The sequence below is a fragment of the Procambarus clarkii genome, chromosome 66 (genome assembly GCF_040958095.1).
Source record: "Procambarus clarkii isolate CNS0578487 chromosome 66, FALCON_Pclarkii_2.0, whole genome shotgun sequence".
NCBI classification, from domain to species: Eukaryota; Metazoa; Arthropoda; class Malacostraca; order Decapoda; family Cambaridae; genus Procambarus; species Procambarus clarkii.
In genome coordinates this window covers 21,262,883-21,282,931 of record NC_091215.1, presented here as the reverse complement: position 1 = coordinate 21,282,931, position 20,049 = coordinate 21,262,883, and the positions used below count along the sequence as shown (strand labels likewise).

Sequence of the window (20,049 nt, the reverse complement as noted above, 5' to 3'; positions counted from 1 at the left end):
GTGTGTGTATGTGTGTGTGTGTGTGTGTGTGTGTGTGTGTGTGTGTGTGTGTGTGTGTGTGTGTGTCGGAGACCGATACATCACCTTCCCATTAGGAAGGTGATGTATCGATAAGAAAATATTGAAACTATGGGATCGAGATGAACCAGCATCCCTGGCCTCTCCAGCCCCCCCCCCCCCCCCCCCACACACACACACTTAACCATCACCAACAAACTCATCTCAACCAGAAGCACCGACGCACGTCATGGTTCAGTCGGTATAGTGCGTGTGTCCCCCGTGAGTCTAGGAACACGGGCTCCGTCCCTCGCCCACTACTTCACAAGTAGTAGGGAGCCGGTCGGCCGAGCGGACAGCACGCTGGGATTGTGATCCTGTGGTCCTGGGTTCGATCCCAGGCGCCGGCGAGAAACATTGGGCAGAGTTTCTTTCACCCTATGCTCCTGTTACCTAGCAGTAAAATAGGTACCTGGGTGTTAGTCAGCTGTCACGGGCTGCTTCCTGGGGGTGGAGGTCTGGTCAAGGACCGGGCCGCGGGGACACTAAAAAGCCCCGAAATCATCTCAAGATAACCTCACTATTTCCTCTCATGCGTAAACACTTTTACTTGGCATCATTGAAAGGGTAAATTATATTTCAATAGTTGCAGACAAAATAAGGTTAGCATCTTTCTGTACTACTGAATACAAAAAATACTAGATACTAAAATACTTAAAACCTTAAATATCTTTAAGTTAGAAAAGAGAATTGGAAGGTAGAGCGCGTCTTGCCGGAGCTGTGCCCATTACACTATATATACTGGAAATGATGTTAGGCGTATTTTGCTTTCTAAGAGATTACGTTCAAAATAAACGTTCGCCATTTCTTGTTAGAAATAGTCGAGCCTGATCGGGGGGGGGGGGGCCCTGGTCGAGGTGGGGGGCCCTGGTCGAGGTGGGGGGCCCTGGTCGAGGTGGGGGGCCCTGGTCGAGGTGGGGGGCCCTGGTCGAGGTGGGGGGCCCTGGTCGAGGTGGGGGGCCCTGGTCGAGGTGGGAGGCCGTGGTCGAGGTGGGGGGCCCTGGTCGGGTGAGAGGCCCTGGTCGGGTGAGAGGCCCTGGTCGGGTGAGAGGCCCTGGTCGGGTGAGGAGGCCCTGGTCGGGTGAGGAGGCCCTGGTCGGGTGAGGAGGCCCTGGTCGGGTGAGGAGGCCCTGGTCGGGTGAGGAGGCCCTGGTCGGGTGGGAGGCCCTGGTCGGGTGAGAGGCCCTGGTCGGGTGAGAGGCCCTGGTCGGGTGAGAGGCCCTGGTCGGGTGGGAGGGCCCTGGTCGGGTGAGAGGCCCTGGTCGGGTGAGAGGCCCTGGTCGGGTGGGAGGGCCCTGGTCGGGTGAGAGGCCCTGGTCGGGTGAGAGGCCCTGGTCGGGTGAGAGGCCCTGGTCGGGTGAGAGGCCCTGGTCGGGTGAGAGGCCCTGGTCGGGTGAGAGGCCCTGGTCGGGTGAGAGGCCCTGGTCGGGTGAGAGGCCCTGGTCGGGTGAGAGGCCCTGGTCGGGTGAGAGGCCCTGGTCGGGTGAGAGGCCCTGGTCGGGTGAGAGGCCCTGGTCGGGTGAGAGGCCCTGGTCGGGTGAGAGGCCCTGGTCGGGTGAGAGGCCCTGGTCGGGTGAGAGGCCCTGGTCGGGTGAGAGGCCCTGGTCGGGTGAGAGGCCCTGGTCGGGTGAGAGGCCCTGGTCGGGTGAGAGGCCCAACCACTTGGAGTAAAACACCGTGGAAAAAAGTGTATCGCTTATCCGAAATTATAATTTGTTCAACACGAACATTACCGATTATGTACAGGAAAGTTGAATTTATATATTATCCAAATTTAAAATATTTAAATTTGAATTGCATAGGACCTTAAATACGGCATCCAGTACAAAGCCAACAAGAGGTTAAATTAAACGGAGGAAAATTTCTGCCCGAAACGCTGCGCGTACTAGTGGCTTTACAAGATTGTAAATACTATGCTATGTATTCTCACAAACCCAATGTACCTTCTTGTAAATATATAAATAAATAAATAAATAAAATAAACCCAGATTAAATATTTAATATACAAATTATGAGTTGAGGTTTACCATTCGTAGTGTTTTCATAGTAAAATAATTAAATAATCTTATCAGAAGACGTCAGTAAGACAATCTTGAAATCTGGATAAAATATTAATTTGGTGGAAATAATGGGTTATTCTGAACCTCATATCCACCGAGTCCACTCTGATCCATCTCCACCACCCATTGTGTGTACCATTATCCACCTCCACGCCCAGGACGTTTCGGTCCGTCTTGGACCAATATCAAGTCGTGTGATAGACGGGAAAAATTAAGGGTCAGGAAAATAAATAAGGTAAGAGTGAGATGAGAGGTATGGAGCATGTAAGAGGTCAAAATAGGGTGAAGGTAAGAATAAAAAGAAAATTAAGAACAAGAAAAGGGGTAAGAATAAGAGAAAGGGGCAAAGCTTAAGACCGATGAAGAGTCACTTAAATGACTCTTCACTTAAGTATGTACTATGAAAGGGAAGAGTCAACAGCAACAAAGCCAGGACTGAGCCTAAGTCAACGGAGCTCACGCAACAAGACGGCGTCTGCGAAGAGTAGAGAGAGAAACAAAGATGATTTAAGAAGACCAATCAATGGGATGATTAGAGTCCCTAAGGAGACAGAGAAGATCCTTCTTTGTCTCTGCAGGCAATACTTTATTTTGTCTTTAAGTCCTTGCCTAACTTTGAGGTTACCTTGAGATGATTTCGGGGCTTAGCGACCCCGCGGCCCCTCGCAGCCTAACGTATGAGTCACAGCCTGGTTGATCAGGTATCCTTCGGAGGTCTTTGTCAAGTTCGCTCTCGAACACTGAGAGGTCGGCCAGTTATGCCCCTTACGTGTAGTGGAAGCGTGTTGAACAGGAACCTTGGCCAGTTTCAGCAAAGTACTGTACAGGACAAGAACTCCCTTTGACCCCAAAGACTTGTTTATGACCGCCACGGCCCGTCTGTCTGGTGTAGGGTTAATAATTATCTAACCATCTATCTACCCATATTTCTATCCACCTCTCTTTACTTCTATCTATTCATCTACCCATCCATATATCCCCCTGTATATCCATCTATCCATACATAAACGTATCCCTCTCTCTACCTTCCTAGAGGTTGATATATTTTTATGGCTGGGGTAAGTGGGGAAGCGATGAGGGGGGGGGGGAGAGCCCTGGGAACCCCCGGGTACCCCCATTCTCCCACCATGTTTACAAATAAAAATTACTAACTTGCCAGATTTCCCTCAAAATATGTTGAAAAAAAAAATTGAGTTGAATTGAGTTAAAGAAATGCGTTACCGACGTCAGCTGATCCATCGATGAGGTCGGCCCGGACGACAGCTGGGCCAGCGCCAATGTCGTCGCGTACGACAAATTGTTCAGTGGAGACGTCTTTGCGCGTCCACTGATCCAGCCCCAGCGACGTCGCGGTCGGCAACTGATTCAGTGGGGACGTCGTCGTGGACGGCGGGTGGTTCAGTGGGGACGTCGTCGTAGACGGCGGGTGGTTCAGTGGGGACGTCGTCGAGGACGGCGGGTGGTTCAGTGGGGACGTCGTCGTGGACGGCGGGTGGTTCAGTGGGGACGTCGTCGTGGACGGAGGGTGGTTCAGTGGGGACGTCGTCGTGGACGGCGGGTGGTTCAGTGGGGACGTCGTCGTGGACGGCGGCTATTTCAGTGGGGACGTCGTCGTGGACGGCGGGTGGTTCAGTGGGGACGTCGTCGTGGACGGCGGGTGGTTCAGTGGGGACGTCGTCGTGGACGGCGGGTGGTTCAGTGGGGACGTCGTCGTGGACGGCGGGTGGTTCAGTGGGGACGTCGTCTAGGACGGCGGGTGGTTCAATGGGGACGTCGTCGTGGACGGCGGGTGGTTCAGTGGGGACGTCGTCGAGGACGGCGGGTGGTTCAATGGGGACGTCGTCGAGGACGGTACGTGGTTCAGTGGGGGACGTCGTCGTGGACGGCAGGCGAGTCAGTGGGGACGTCGTCGTGGACGGCGGGTGGTTCAGTGGGGGACGTCGTCGTGGACGGCGGGTGGTTCAGTGGGGACGTCATCGAGGACGGCGGGTGGTTCAGTGGGGACGTCGTCGAGGACGGCGGGTGGTTCAGTGGGGTCGTCGTCGTGGACGGCGGGTGGTTCAGTGGGGACGTCGTCGTGGACGGCGGGTGGTTCAGTGGGGACGTCGTCGTGGACGGCGGGTGGTTCAGTGGGGACGTCGTCGTGGACGGCGGGTGGTTCAGTGGGGACGTCGTCGTGGACGGCGGGTGGTTCAGTGGGGACGTCGTCGTGGACGGCGGGTGGTTCAGTGGGGACGTCGTCGTGGACGGCGGGTGGTTCAGTGGGGACGTCGTCGTGGACGGCGGGTGGTTCAGTGGGGACGTCGTCGAGGACGGCGGGTGGTTCAGTGGGGACGTCGTCGTGGACGGCGGGTGGTTCAGTGGGGACGTCGTCGTGGACGGCGGGTGGTTCAGTGGGGACGTCGTCGTGGACGGCGGGTGGTTCAGTGGGGACGTCGTCGTGGACGGCGGGTGGTTCAGTGGGGACGTCGTCGTGGACGGCGGGTGGCTCAGTGGGGACGTCGTCGTGGACGGCGGGTGGGCCAATTACCGACAGGAGCAAGGCAACTACTGCCTCCGATAACCAGCTGACAATTTGGTCAGCGGTTAAACTCTTCACATTAAGGTCGTTTAAGCCGTACGTGTCAGTCAAATAACTGCAAAACTGTTCTTTATTGCTAACGAGTGCGACTACAGCGTCTAGATCTCTGAAGTGTTGGGGAGTTGAAGGCTTGAAGTTGAAGCTGATCTCACTGCAGACCTCCAGGTCCAGCGTCTTGTGACGCATCTCCACGACCAGTTCTGAAACACGACAATCATTCGTGTGTCGAAGGTCTAGGGAGGTGACGCGCCACGGTAGTTCCCAAGACGAACACACGACGTCGCGAGAGGCACCGTCGTCGGGGACGACAAGTGGACCAGTACTGACGTCCATGTGGGTGACAGCGGGCCCATCACGGTCGTCGTCGTGGGTGACAGCGGGCCCAGCACTGTCGTCGTGGGTGACAGCGGGCCCAGCACTGTCGTCGTCGCGGGTGACAGCGGGCCCAGCACTGTCGTCGTCGTGGGTGACAGCGAGCCCAGCGCTGTCGTCGTCGCGGGGGACAGCGGGCTCAGGACTGTCGTCGTCGCGGGGGACAGCGGGCTCAGGACTGTCGTCGTCGCGGGGGACAGCGGGCTCAGGACTGTCGTCGTCGCGGGGGACAGCGGGCTCAGGACTGTCGTCCCCGCTGATGGCAATGAGCTCAGGACTGTCGTCCTCGCTGATGGCAATGAGCTCAGGACTGTCGTCCTCGCTGATGGCAATGAGCTCAGGACTGTCGTCCTCGCTGATGGCAATGAGCTCAGGACTGTCGTCCTCGCTGATGGCAATGAGCTCAGGACTGTCGTCCTCGCTGATGGCAATGAGCTCAGGACTGTCGTCCTCGCTGATGGCAATGAGCTCAGGACTGTCGTCCTCGCTGATGGCAATGAGCTCAGGACTGTCGTCCTCGCTGATGGCAATGAGCTCAGGACTGTCGTCCTCGCTGATGGCAATGAGCTCAGGACTGTCGTCCTCGCTGATGGCAATGAGCTCAGGACTGTCGTCCTCGCCGATGGCAATGAGCTCAGGACTGTCGTCCTCGCCGATGGCAATGAGCTCAGGACTGTCGTCCTCGCCGATGGCAATGAGCTCAGGACTGTCGTCCTCGCCGATGGCAATGAGCTCAGGACTGTCGTCCTCGCCGATGGCAATGAGCTCAGGACTGTCGTCCTCGCCGATGGCAATGAGCTCAGGACTGTCGTCCTCGCCGATGGCAATGAGCTCAGGACTGTCGTCCTCGCCGATGGCAATGAGCTCAGGACTGTCGTCCTCGCCGATGGCAATGAGCTCAGGACTGTCGTCCTCGCCGATGGCAATGAGCTCAGGACTGTCGTCCTCGCCGATGGCAATGAGCTCAGGACTGTCGTCCTCGCCGATGGCAATGAGCTCAGGACTGTCGTCCTCGCCGATGGCAATGAGCTCAGGACTGTCGTCCTCGCCGATGGCAATGAGCTCAGGACTGTCGTCCTCGCCGATGGCAATGAGCTCAGGACTGTCGTCCTCGCTGATGGCAATGAGCTCAGGACTGTCGTCCTCGCTGATGGCAATGAGCTCAGGACTGTCGTCCTCGCTGATGGCAATGAGCTCAGGACTGTCGTCCTCGCTGATGGCAATGAGCTCAGGACTGTCGTCCTCGCTGATGGCAATGAGCTCAGGACTGTCGTCCTCGCTGATGGCAATGAGCTCAGGACTGTCGTCCTCGCTGATGGCAATGAGCTCAGGACTGTCGTCCTCGCTGATGGCAATGAGCTCAGGACTGTCGTCCTCGCTGATGGCAATGAGCTCAGGACTGTCGTCCTCGCTGATGGCAATGAGCTCAGGACTGTCGTCCTCGCTGATGGCAATGAGCTCAGGACTGTCGTCCTCGCTGATGGCAATGAGCTCAGGACTGTCGTCCTCGCTGATGGCAATGAGCTCAGGACTGTCGTCCTCGCTGATGGCAATGAGCTCAGGACTGTCGTCCTCGCTGATGGCAATGAGCTCAGGACTGTCGTCCTCGCTGATGGCAATGAGCTCAGGACTGTCGTCCTCGCTGATGGCAATGAGCTCAGGACTGTCGTCCTCGCTGATGGCAATGAGCTCAGGACTGTCGTCCTCGCTGATGGCAATGAGCTCAGGACTGTCGTCCTCGCTGATGGCAATGAGCTCAGGACTGTCGTCCTCGCTGATGGCAATGAGCTCAGGACTGTCGTCCTCGCTAACGACACTGTCGTCCTCGCTGACGACACTGTCGTCCTCGCTGACGACACTGTCGTCCTCGCTGACGACACTGTCTTCCTCGCTGACGACACTGTCGTCCTCGCTGACGACACTGTCGTCCTCGCTGACGACACTGTCGTCCTCGCTGACGACACTGTCGTCCTCGCTGACGACACTGTCGTCCTCGCTGACGACACTGTCGTCCTCGCTGACGACACTGTCGTCCTCGCTGACGACACTGTCGTCCTCGCTGACGACACTGTCGTCCTCGCTGACGACACTGTCGTCCTCGCTGACGACACTGTCGTCCTCGCTGACGACACTGTCGTCCTCGCTGACGACACTGTCGTCCTCGCTGACGACACTGTCGTCCTCGCTGACGACACTGTCGTCCTCGCTGACGACACTGTCGTCCTCGCTGACGACACTGTCGTCCTCGCTGACGACACTGTCGTCCTCGCTGACGACACTGTCGTCCTCGCTGACGACACTGTCGTCCTCGCTGATGACATTGTCGTCCTCGCTGATGACACTGTCGTCCTCGCTGATGACACTGTCGTCCTCGCTGATGACACTGTCGTCCTCGCTGATGACAAGGGGCTCAGCACTGACGACACCTGGTGTGGTGATCTCGTCCCTGCACGTCGTGTACAACCAGCCGAGGACGACGACGACGACCATCAGCAGGGAGCAGTTTGCGGTCCAGTGGGTTAACCCCAGCAGGAGGCGTCTGAGGTAGTTAACCCTGTTGATGGTCATCAGCAGCCGAGGTAGAGTCCCTAGGATTGGTACCCTGGTCCAGGGACTCCAGTCCCTGAGACCGTCCTTGTCGGGGCTGGAGAAGAACCCCCCCAGCAGGGGCAAGGACCCCCCCAGCCGCCTCAAGCACAGCTTGGGCCGCATGAGCCCCAGGAGGTGGTCGTCCAAGCCCCACACCTGCGGCTTCCACCAGGCAGAGGTCTTGACAGCCTCCGTCCGCCCGGGGAGGCCGGGGATGGCCTCCTTCATGGCCCAGCTGAAGGATGCCAGTCTCTCAAGGTGGCCCTGACCCATCACTTGGCCCTGGAGGTCGTCCTCCACCTCCCCCAGGAGGCTACACCACACCTCCAAGATCACCCAGATGGCCACTGCCACGCTCGCTCCCTTGACATGAAATATACCAATTTTATTGCCTAACATGTCAGATGGTAAAGTAGGTTATATTGTGTTGTTGTATTAATACAAGTGTGGCGAGTTTAGAGGTGATAACTAGAGCAATAAAAGAGGGATGTATGTGTAGTTGTTGCCAAGTGGGTCTCGTGCAGCCTCACAGCTAACTCTCAACTATATTTACTGACACCTGAAGACACACATCAGGTAAACTCTTGTCCTGCCGCGGGAGTCGATCCCGGGACCATGGGTGTAGAGCCCATGACAGCCTACTGCGCCACGGGATACTCTGTGTGTTTAGGGGGGGGAGGGATTGGGGACGGTAATTATTAAGATAAAGCGCTAAGACATTACGACTGAGGAGGGATATGAGGATAAGGATGTGGGATAAGACGGAGGAAAAGGAATGGTTCCCAACTACTTGAACGACCCGGGTTTCAACGCAGACCTGTATGACCGTCGCCCTACCGTCCACTCCAAGTAGTTGGGTTGGGATGAATCTCAAGTGTCTCTCCCGCGTGATAAACAGTGAAACATTCCTTAAGACTTCCATAAGAAGCACCGCAGCATCTGGAGGAGACCAAACACTTTGGGCCAGCCTCACCAGACTTTGCAGTGTGACCGGTCTTTGTCCGGGGATGATCATTAACTGGTCGGGGGTCGAGACCCGTGACCCTTCTTTACATGGAACGGCAAATCACACTAATTTCCAATCTAGGGAAAGAAAACACTGCATCTTCCGATTACAGGAATAAAGGGAAGATGGGGTAGGGAAGGAAGGGAAGGGAATTATCAGGGGAAAGCGCCAAAAAATTACGACTATATAGCACTGGGAAGGGGTTAGGATAAGGATTTAGGATGGGACGGGGGGGGGGAAGGAATGGTGCCCAGCCAATTGGACGGTCGGGGATTGAACGTCGACCTGCATGAAGCGAGACCGTCGCTCTACCGTCCAGCCCAAGAGGTTGGGGAGTAGGGAACGAGATGAAGAAGAAAGGTAGTGATGATAATGGTTGTAGATGAGTAGTGAAAATTATTATAGCGATGATTATAGTGATGAGAACGGTCGTGTACTTTAGATGGTGAGTGTGGAAGGTCGTCTTCCCTCACTGTATGGTTACAGTGATGAAGAGAGTGAGTAGTGATAATGTTGGTTGATGACGACAGTACTGAATATATTTACAATGATGAAGATAATGGGTAGTGAGGATGTGGCGTGAGTGACCCCCGAGCAGCGCCGGCTGACCCCCCCCCCCCCCTCCCTCATGTGGAGTCATACTTCCACAACACCTTAATTAGCACAGGCGTAGTGACTATGTTCCTCCAAATAAGAGTCCGCCCCCCCCCCCTCTTCCTCTCTCCCCCTCTCTCCCTCTGTCCCTCTCTCCCTCTCTCCCTCCCTCCCTCCCTCCCTAAGCATAATTCATTAAGGATCTAGCAATCTGTTGTTGTTTTATGGCGGATAAAGCTATAAATATTGATTTAGTGATTTGTGTCACTAAAAGAGATTAGAGACTTTAGACTTTCCTTCCCCCCGTCCCATCCCCAAATTATTATCCTGATCCCTTCCCAGTGCTATATAGTCGTAATGGCTTGGCGCTTTCCCCTGAAAACTCCCTCCCTCACATCAACTTCCAAGCTCGTCAACGTGACAGCATCAAACACTATCCCGAGGCGGCAAGAAACACCTCATATGACTCTGATTCTCAACCAATGTTAATATAATGATTTATCTCATAAGAGAAAATACTTCGTTTTTGAGTCAACGGGCATCATATATATTGTTCATAATTAACCATTTCCTGCTGGGCACTCTGCTCATGGATTTTTTTTTTTTGCAGGGATATTCCTGCGCGGGCCCTAAGCTTCTGGCTGGCCCACTAAGTTATCTTGAGGTTATCTTGAGATGATTTCGGGGCTTTAGTGTCCCCGCGGCCCGGTCCTCGACCAGGCCTCCACCCCCAGGAAGCAGCCCGTGACAGCTGACTAACTCCCAGGTACCTATTTACTGCTAGGTAACAGGGGCATTCAGGGTGAAAGAAACTTTGCCCATTTGTTTCTGCCTCGTGCGGGAATCGAACCCGCGCCACAGAATTACGAGTCCTGCGCGCTATCCACCAGGCTACGAGGCCCCCTGTGTTGCTTGTTTCTGTTTTACTTGGGCGGAGTGTGAGTATTAATGACTCGTATGGTCGCTTCAGTAAGAATCATGGTGATGATCACTACCCAGCCTCCCACCTTCATGTTCCTTCTGAGCGCGGCATCAGCGCCCACACAAGACAGCAGCACCAGCACACCGACAACACCAAAACACTTCAGCACATCAACCACTTCAGCATTCCAGAGCTTCCTACGACGAGGTGTAAAGGAAGTGCTCCTCTTCAGTCACACACAAAGTAAACACTCGTGTGTTAAGCCACTGCTGCCACCTCGTCTTGTCGTCCCCCCCCCCACCCCCCGCATCTTGCGCACTTGTATCTTGAGGTTATCTTTCAGGGCTTAGCGTCCCCGCAGCCCGGTCCTCGACCAGGCCTCCTTTTTGTTACACATCCCCAAGAAGTAGCCCGTAGCAGCTGTCTAACTCCCTGCGACCCTAAGGTTCGCAGGGATCGAACCTTAGGACTATGAATCCCGAGCGCTGTCCACTCAGCCGTCAGGCCCCTCCTCCTCAAGCACAATCCCAGCTTCCTGACGCCCTCATATTTACCAACATCGTCAGCCATCCTCACCTGATATCTGCTGATTCACTTAATTAAAAGCATTCTTCGTCCATTCGTTCAACATGACAATACCATATCTATACTCTCATTTACATGCTAATACATCAATATCAGCAGCACTACACATTGCATATTTGAATGTCTTATTCAACCTCCACCACACATGCTTCCTATATTGTCCATTAAATCTGAGAAGCTTCAACTGTTGTGGTTGGTAAAGGTTAGTTATGTCACAGGTTCTCATCCACATATGTGGACTATTTGGTTACATGGGGTTATTTCACAACCCAATTCACACCAATGAATGGTGTGGCCACAACATGTCTGATACACACATGTCTGACACACATGTCCGACACTGATGTCTAACACTAAACACACTGCGGTAATCATGAAGTGTGTTAACAGATATGCCAGCCACTCAAAGGGCTGTGGAACATGTTCTTGCTGAACACAGACAACACATCATCATTCATACACACTCGAGAATTGCCACTCAAACCTTGCATCAAGAACACTTAAGTGATAACATCCATCTGACCACAAATGTTATAGCATTACTGTCAATAAGGTCGTCAAATGTCGTCAATAAGGTCGATGCCAAAGTCGCCAAGTACTAATCAAGTGGTTGCCATGTCATGAAGGAATACCAGAAAATAAAAGTGCAGTTGAAACTGCAAACTTGCAAGGAAGAGGGAAATGTAGATACGTCCCACAAAATCTAGTGGAAATTAAGAAAGTAATTAGAAATAGAGCAATGCAGAAGATGCACAGTGACTACACCACAGCAGTTGCAACATCAGGATCTGCGGGTTTGTAAAAAACTCAAACAACTATGAGCTACTTATTTTCATGACAGGGAGCAGTACAAATACCCAAGTGCACTTACACTGTATTAAGATTGGATACCCATTAGCATGGGAAATAGGCTTACAGGTTCCAGAAGAGCGGAAATGTCAACACTGTGAAGAAATCCAGACAGTCTACTGGAACATCATCACAGACCAGAGTTACAAACCAAACATCATTTAAACTGAGATTTAGTAGCGTAGTTGTTAAATACATTGGACGTAAATCTTACTGAAGCCAACATACGAGTCATAAATACCTACGCACCGCAGAAATAGGACAGCAATTAGTAATACTATGCGGGCCAGCCAGAGGCTTCTTGAGGTTATCTTGAGATGATTTCGGGGCTTTTTAGTGTCCCCGCAGCCCGGTCCTCGACCAGGCCTCCACCCCCAGAAAGCAGCCCGTGACAGCTGACTAACACCCAGGTACCTATTTTACTGCTACTAGCAGTAGGCTTAGGCCATGTACTCACCTAGTTGTCCTCACCTAGTTGTGTCTGCAGGATCGAGCATTGACTCTTGGATCCCGGCTTTCGAGCATCGGTTGTTTACAGCAATGACTCCTGTCCCATTTCCCTATCATACCTGGTTTTAAAATTATGAATAGTATTTGCTTCCACAACCTGTTCCCCAAGTGCATTCCATTTTCCCACCACTCTCACGCTAAAAGAAAACTTCCTAACATCTCTGTGACTCATCTGAGTTTCAAACACAAATGTGCACAAATATCCCCGGAAAAAAATAATCAAGCCTGGCTTACAGTGTGATAACTTGATCTAAGAAGCCGTGTCTTGTAGTGAGCCTCAGACTTACTTAATACTCCGCGGTCGCTCCACCATTTCCTCCAGGAACTTGTCTTGAACACGTACCACATATACACTTGAGAAAGCCAACCAGAAGCGTAATAGGCACTGAATTTTGGGCAAACAAGTACGTGAGCTCTCCTCCAAATTACACTGAGGGCCAAGAAGGCGCAGTTGCCACATACACTGAGCAGGAACCGGCCACTACATGACGTGGCAACGTGGGCCATACTCTCTCGAAATTATTTAGTCCATAAATTTGTATATTTTTTCCAAATTTAGTCTGAATATTTAGGTAATGCTACGTGGAAGATGAAACCTACTGGAACCTTCAGACTTGATTCATAAATAGTTGATTCAGAAATACGAATTATTACAGTGGCTAAAAACACGTGATCGCAAGTACTGAAAAGCGTATAAAACTTTTCAGACACCAAAAATCAGTATTATGAAATATACTGAAGGCAAGAGTTGTTATTATGAAATACATTGATAAAAATACATTTAAACAGGCCCCCTGTAATCTTAAAGCTCCACATCTCCACCCCCCGACCGTCCAAGTGGTTGGGCACCATTCCTTACTTCCGTCCGTCCCATCCTAAATCCTTATCCTGGCCCCTTCACAGTGCAATATAGTTGTAATGGCTTGGCGTTTTCCCCTTGATAATTCGCTCCCTCCCTCCGCAACTCCACAACACCTACAAGGGATATAAATGCTTCAACAACGCTCCTGAAACACCATACCATCACCTGCAGCCCCAGCCTCCTGCGTGAGCAGTGCTTACAGTAGCGACGAGCACCACAGTATATATATACCGACGTACAACGAAATTATAGCGTGCAACTATCGAGTTGGTCAAACAGGATCAAAATACAAGAGCTAGCAAGGACTGACACAAAAGCTAGCTCAAGGCTGAATTAATATGTTGACCAGACCACATACTAGAAGGTGAAAGGACGACGACGTTTCGGTCCGTCCTGGACCATTCTGGAATCGACTTGAGAATGGTCCAGGACGGACCGAAACGTCGTCGCCCCTTCACCTTCTAGTGTGTGGTCTGGTCAACATACTTTAGCCACGTTATTGTGACTCATCGCCTGCAACTGAATTAATAAGGTTATTACAAACATTGTGAAATACATACAAGGACCTCTGGCAGGGGCACCATTCCTTACAGTGTCTCAGAGGCACCATTCCTTACAGTGTCTCAGAGGCACCATTCCTTACAGTGTCTCAGGGGCACCATTCCTAACAGTGTCTCAGAGGCACCATTCCTTACAGTGTCTCAGAGGCACCATTCCTTACAGTGTCTCAGAGGCACCATTCCTTACAGTGTCTCAGAGGCATCATTCCTTACAGTGTCTCAGAGGCACCATTCCTTACAGTGTCTCAAGGGCATCATTCCTTACAGTGTCTCAGGGGCACCATTCCTTACCGTGTCTCAGGGGCATCATTCCTTACAGTGTCTCAGGGGCACCATTCCTAACAGTGTCTCAGTGGCATCATTCCTTACAGTGTCTCAGGGGCATCATTCCTTACAGTGTCTCAGGGGCACCATTTCTTACAGTGTCTCAGGGGCATCATTCCTTACAGTGTCTCAGGGGCATCATTCCTTACAGTGTCTCAGGAGCACCATTCCTTACAGTGTCTCAGGAGCACCATTCCTTACAGTGTCTCAGGGGCATCATTCCTTACAGTGTCTCAGGGGAACCATTCCTAACAGTGTCTCAGTGGCATCATTCCTTACAGTGTCTCAGAGGCACCATTCCTTACAGTGTCTCAGAGGCATCATTCCTTACAGTGTCTCAGAGGCACCATTCCTTACAGTGTCTCAAGGGCATCATTCCTTACAGTGTCTCAGGGGCACCATTCCTTACCGTGTCTCAGGGGCATCATTCCTTACAGTGTCTCAGGGGCACCATTCCTAACAGTGTCTCAGTGGCATCATTCCTTACAGTGTCTCAGGGGCATCATTCCTTACAGTGTCTCAGGGGCACCATTTCTTACAGTGTCTCAGGGGCATCATTCCTTACAGTGTCTCAGGGGCATCATTCCTTACAGTGTCTCAGGAGCACCATTCCTTACAGTGTCTCAGGAGCACCATTTCTTACAGTGTCTCAGGGGCATCATTCCTTACAGTGTCTCAGGGGCACCATTCCTAACAGTGTCTCAGTGGCATCATTCCTTACAGTGACTCAGGGGCATCATTCCTTACAGTGTCTCAGGAGCACCATTCCTTACAGTGTCTCAGGAGCACCATTCCTTACAGTGTCTCAGGGGCATCATTCCTTACAGTGTCTCAGGGGCACCATTCCTAACAGTGTCTCAGTGGCATCATTCCTTACAGTGTCTCAGGGGCATCATTCCTTACAGTGTCTCAGGGGCACCATTCCTAACAGTGTCTCAGTGGCATCATTCCTAACAGTGTCTCAGGGGCACCATTCCTAACAGTGTCTCAGGAGCACCATTCCTTACAGTGTCTCAGGGGCACCATTCCTTACAGTGTCTCAGGGGCACCATTCCTTACAGTGTCTCAGGGGCACCATTCCTTACAGTGTCTCAGGGGCACCATTCCTTACAGTGTCTCAGGGGCACCATTCCTTACAGTGTCTCAGGGGCACCATTCCTTACAGTGTCTCAGGGGCACCATTCCTTACAGTGTCTCAGGGGCACCATTTCTTACAGTGACTCAGGAGCACCATTCCTTACAGTGTCTCAGGGGCACCATTCCTTACAGTGTCTCAGGGGCACCATTCCTTACAGTGACTCAGGAGCACCATTCCTTACAGTGTCTCAGGGGCACCATTCCTTACAGTGTCTCAGGAGCACCATTCCTTACAGTGACTGAGGGGCACCATTCCTTACAGTGACTCAGGAGAGTCACATTTTTAGAAAAAACTTGCCAACTATTTTCGCCGTGAGAAAAGTAGCCATATTTATACAAAGGAGCTCAAAAGAGTCACAAATAAGGGAATAGGAACATCAGAGGTAACAAGAGATATAGAATTACATGATCAAGAAAACGGAAAAATATAAATAATTCAACCAGCTATGATTAGTACTAGAGATAAGAGACAGAATAGCTATAGAGAACAGGTAACAAATAAGAGACAGATCAAAGCGTACAGAAAATACAAGAAATGAAGAAATAAATAAATAAATAGAGATCGACCAAAAAAAGGGCATGTATATATTACGTATGTATATATATAACATGTATATACAGTATTACGCTGAGGAAATACGCAGACACTGAACATGGAATGGGAGCAGAATGCAGTTATCCACAGTCCGAGAAACACTGAAATATGACTCGGGAGAGACAAATGTCCTGTTGGTGCAGCATCTTGGAGCTTTCACCTGGATCTGTGTAACACCTCACCACACAAAATAAAATGCTATGACCTCAACTGGCCACACAGCACCGCTCCTGTGCCAGGTAAGTTACGGGCTCACCATAGCCCGTGCTACTTGCCCCGCTCCTGTGCCAGGTAAGTTACGGGCTCACCATAGCCCGTGCTACTTGCCCCGCTCCTGTGCCAGGTAAGTTACGGGCTCACCATAGCCCGTGCTACTTGGAACTTGTTCCGAGTAGCTGAATCTATAACAACAACAACTGGTCACATTTCCACGTGCCAAGGCGCAGAACGCAACAGATTGGGGGGGGGGGGGAAGGTGACAAACAGGATGATGACTCTGCAGACAAATTACACCATTATAGAGCCAGAAGATCGTCTTTCACAATTATATAATCACTATGACCAAATTACCGTGGCATTTGAAGCCAGTCAAAATTTTGCAAAAGGCATCTGATAGCTGAAGCCATGGAATAAGAGAACATAAAATGAATGCCAAAAGAATAACAGGTAAAACAGGGAAGTGAATTTAAAATGTTCAAATGAACAAATTACGAAGAGTGAAAGTAAAGCAAACATAATCCAGCTTGAGAAGGGGAGGAAGCTTGCTCCTACACAGTAGGATCTACACCTCCTTACTCCACGTCTTAGTTACAGGAGACTCGCGCAAGAATACAAGGCACAGTTTCGTGTCATCCTCCCCTCACAACAAACATTCAAAATGAAAATTATCTCTGGCTAAGGTGCAAAAATAAATCACGACACAACATTAGCAAGGTCTTCCAATGGCCACCGGAAAATAACACGACGTTCACCGGTGATAAATTCCAATTACTTGGGAACGGGAGGAACGAACGCCTGTAACAGAACACACAATAACTTAAGAGTCTACCCTCCATCTAGACAGGAATAACAGAAGACCCTAACCTCCAGAGAGCACAATAAATCAAACATAGCAGGAGGCCAGGAGGAGGCCTGGTCGACGACCGGGCCGCGGGGACACTAAGCCCCGGAAGCACCTCAAGGTAGGTAGGTAGCAACAGCCAGGAAATGCAATATGGGTCTTTCCTCGCACCCCCTTCAAGGCAGGAGAGAGACCGCACGGATGAAAAATGTCCAGAGATCCTTTACTGCTCGCATACACTCACTGAAGCATTTAAACTATTGGGATCGACTCCAGTCACTGACTACATTACTTGGAACCAAGAGGTGACAAGTCTCATCACAAATACATGGGGGAAATACTGGAAGGACAGGTTCCAAACCTGCACAATATTACAATAGACTTGAATGAGAGAAATGGTATAAAAGTGTGAAATAAATCCAATGAACAGCGAGTTTTTGAGGCGCTTGACAAACTTTCAGAGGAATACAGCTGTAATAATTCAATAGATCTGTTTCGTGTTGCTTCCTTATTAAATTTTACTCTAAATCAGCTTTTTAAAATATTTTGTTTTAAATTACTTTATTTGTTAAATATATATTTACATTCAAATTTCAGTGCTTAATTCCGGCACGATAACAGTACTTTATTACTATATAAAGTCAAACAGAAAAACTTGTTTCGTAAGCACACAATAATATTGGAACACTGCAGAGCAACGCTTCATCGTCTCGACTTCCGATACACAGTTTCCACTTAGCAAATAGCTCGCCATATATATATATATATATATATATATATATATATATATATATATATATATATATATATATATATATATATATATATATATATATATATATATATATATATATATATATATATATGTATTTTCCTCCCTATCTTGAGGCTCTTGTAAATACTGTGTTATACGGTCCTCTAACTCCTTCAGCGCTAATCTACTGCCAAACTTGTCCCGCCCGCCGCCGCCGTCGCCAGCTGCCATACACACTCTTCCTGAGTAGTTTCCACTGGGATCGGCGCCTCGCAACGCTCCCAAACTCCAGCTGCACCAGCCCAACCACTTGTACTGGACGGTAGAGCGACGGTCTCCCTTGTTTCAGGTCGGCGTTCAATCCCCGACCGTCCAAGTGGTTGGGCACTATTCCTTAAACACCTGTCTCGTCCCAAATCCTAGTTCCCTTGCCTTCCACTTGCCTCAGCCTCCACTGGGAGTGAGAGGCACCGCCTGTGGCCTGATGTATGTATACCCGCGAGATCTGGAAACAATTTCAAGCCAAATAGACCGAACACTTACCATAAAATGAAGACGATAGGTTATTAATTAGCATGTACGTGTGGCAGTGTGGGAGCAACACTGGTGAGGGCCGAGTAAATAAACAGCCAAGATCTGTACTGGAAGTGACAGCAGACGTTAGTCGGTACATAGTTACAGCAGCGGGCGGTACTCAAGCTGGCGTGTTGATTTTAGAGATGTTATACTGCGCTTATCTTAAGTTTAATTTACTGCCACTGATAGACTGCCACACGCACAAGGGGACACAGGTGGAAACTGAGCGCCCAAATGAGCCACAGAGATATTAGAAAGAACTTTTTTAGTGTCAGAGTAGCTAATAAATGGAATGCATTAGGCAGTGATGTGGTGGAGGCTGACTCCATGCACAGTTTCAAGTGTAGATATGATAGAGCCCAATAGGCTCAGGAATCTGTACACCAGTTGATTGACAGTTGAGAGGCGGGACCAAAGAGCCAGAGCTCAACCCCCGCAAGCACAACTAGGTGAGTACACACACATTCGAAGTAGTTAAGGGCCTCGTGGCTGAGTGGATAGCGCCTGGGGGTCGTAGTTTTAATGGCCTGGGTTCGATTCCCGGCAGAGGCGGAAACAAATGGGCAAAGATTGTTTCACCCTGATACCCCCTGTTCACCTAGGAGTAAATAGGTACCTGGGAGTTGGACAGCTGCTACGGGCTGCTTCCTGGGGGCGTGTATGTGTGCGTATGTATGTTAGAGAGTAATATATGTAGAAGATATAATATGGGACAAATAGATTGATTAGAAAGGCGGGGGTCCAAGAGCTAATGGGCTCGATTCTGCAGACACAAATAGTAAATACAAATAGTAATTACACACACACTGTAAAATACTCAGGGGGATTGGCAGTGGAAATACACGAAATGTTCCCAATGAATACTAACTGAACAAAGGGACAAGGGTGGATGCCAGAAACTCATCTGAGTTACAGAGATGTTAGGAAGATTTCCTTTTGCGTGTGAGTAGTGAAACAATGGAATGCATTTAAGGAGCAGGTTGTAGAAGCAAACTTTATTTATAAATTTAAAACTAGATATGATAGCGAAATTAGGACACGAGTCATTGCTATTAACAACCGGTGCTAGAAGGGCGGGATCCAAGAGTCAATGCTCGATCCTGCAGGCACAAATTGGTGAGTACCCACACACACACACACACACACACACACACACACACAAACACACATATATATATGGAAGAACGGTACCTGGAGAGGGTTTCGGGAGTTCTTCTACTCCCCGAGCCCGGCCTGGGGCCAGGTTAGACTTGTGATAACTTGGTCCAACAGGCTGTTGATTGGAGCTACCCCGCAGGGCCACATATCCTCTACAGCCTGGTTGGCACTTAGACATGTTCTTGCAAGAACATGTCTAAGTGCCTCTTGATGATAGCTACCTTCGTTTCGGCAACATTAATAATGCTTGCTGGGAGAGTATTGAACAGCTGTGGACCCCTGATGTTCAGTGTTCTCTGACTGTGCCTATGGCACCTCTACTCCTCACTGGTTCAATTTTGCATTTCCTTCCATAACTTTCGCTCCAGTATTTTGTTATTCTACTGTGCAAATTTGGGACCTGTCCCTCCAGTATCTTCCATGTATATATTATTTGATACCTCTCTCGTCTCCTTTCCAAAATGTACATTTTGAGAGCTTTGAGACGGTCCTAATAATTTAAATAGTTTATAGTTTATAGTTTATAGTTTATAGTTTATAGTTTATAGTTTATAGGGGTGCCGATTATTTTCTCAGTATTCCCTCTAATTCAGAGATCTCTCCTGCTCTGAAAGGAAGAGTGAGTACCGAGTACACACAGGGTGCCAGATGGCCCTCCAGGCAGGTGGCGAGGATACATAACCCACACAGGTGCCAGATGGCCCTCCAGGCAGGTGGCGAGGATACATAACCCACACAGGGTGCCAGATGGCCCTCCAGGCAGGTGGCATGAGGATACATAACCCACACAGGGTGCCAGAGGGTCCTCCAGGCAGGCGGCGAGGATACATAACCCACACAGGTGCCAGATGGCCCTCCAGGCAGGTGGCGAGGATACATAACCCACACAGGTGCCAGA

General features: G+C 50.5%; 2 protein-coding genes across 5 annotated transcripts in view; both read right to left on the bottom strand.

The window, feature by feature from the left end:
- LOC123769351 (potassium voltage-gated channel subfamily KQT member 1) overlaps positions 1–20,049 on the bottom strand; it is an 874,235-nt gene that overhangs the window by 671,082 nt on the left and 183,104 nt on the right. The gene's annotated exons all lie outside the window — the stretch shown is intronic.
- LOC138355254 (uncharacterized) lies at positions 4,045–8,058 on the bottom strand. Its single transcript, XM_069310116.1, has one exon. The coding sequence runs from the start codon at positions 8,056–8,058 to the stop codon at positions 4,045–4,047; it is 4,014 nt and encodes a 1,337-aa protein (XP_069166217.1).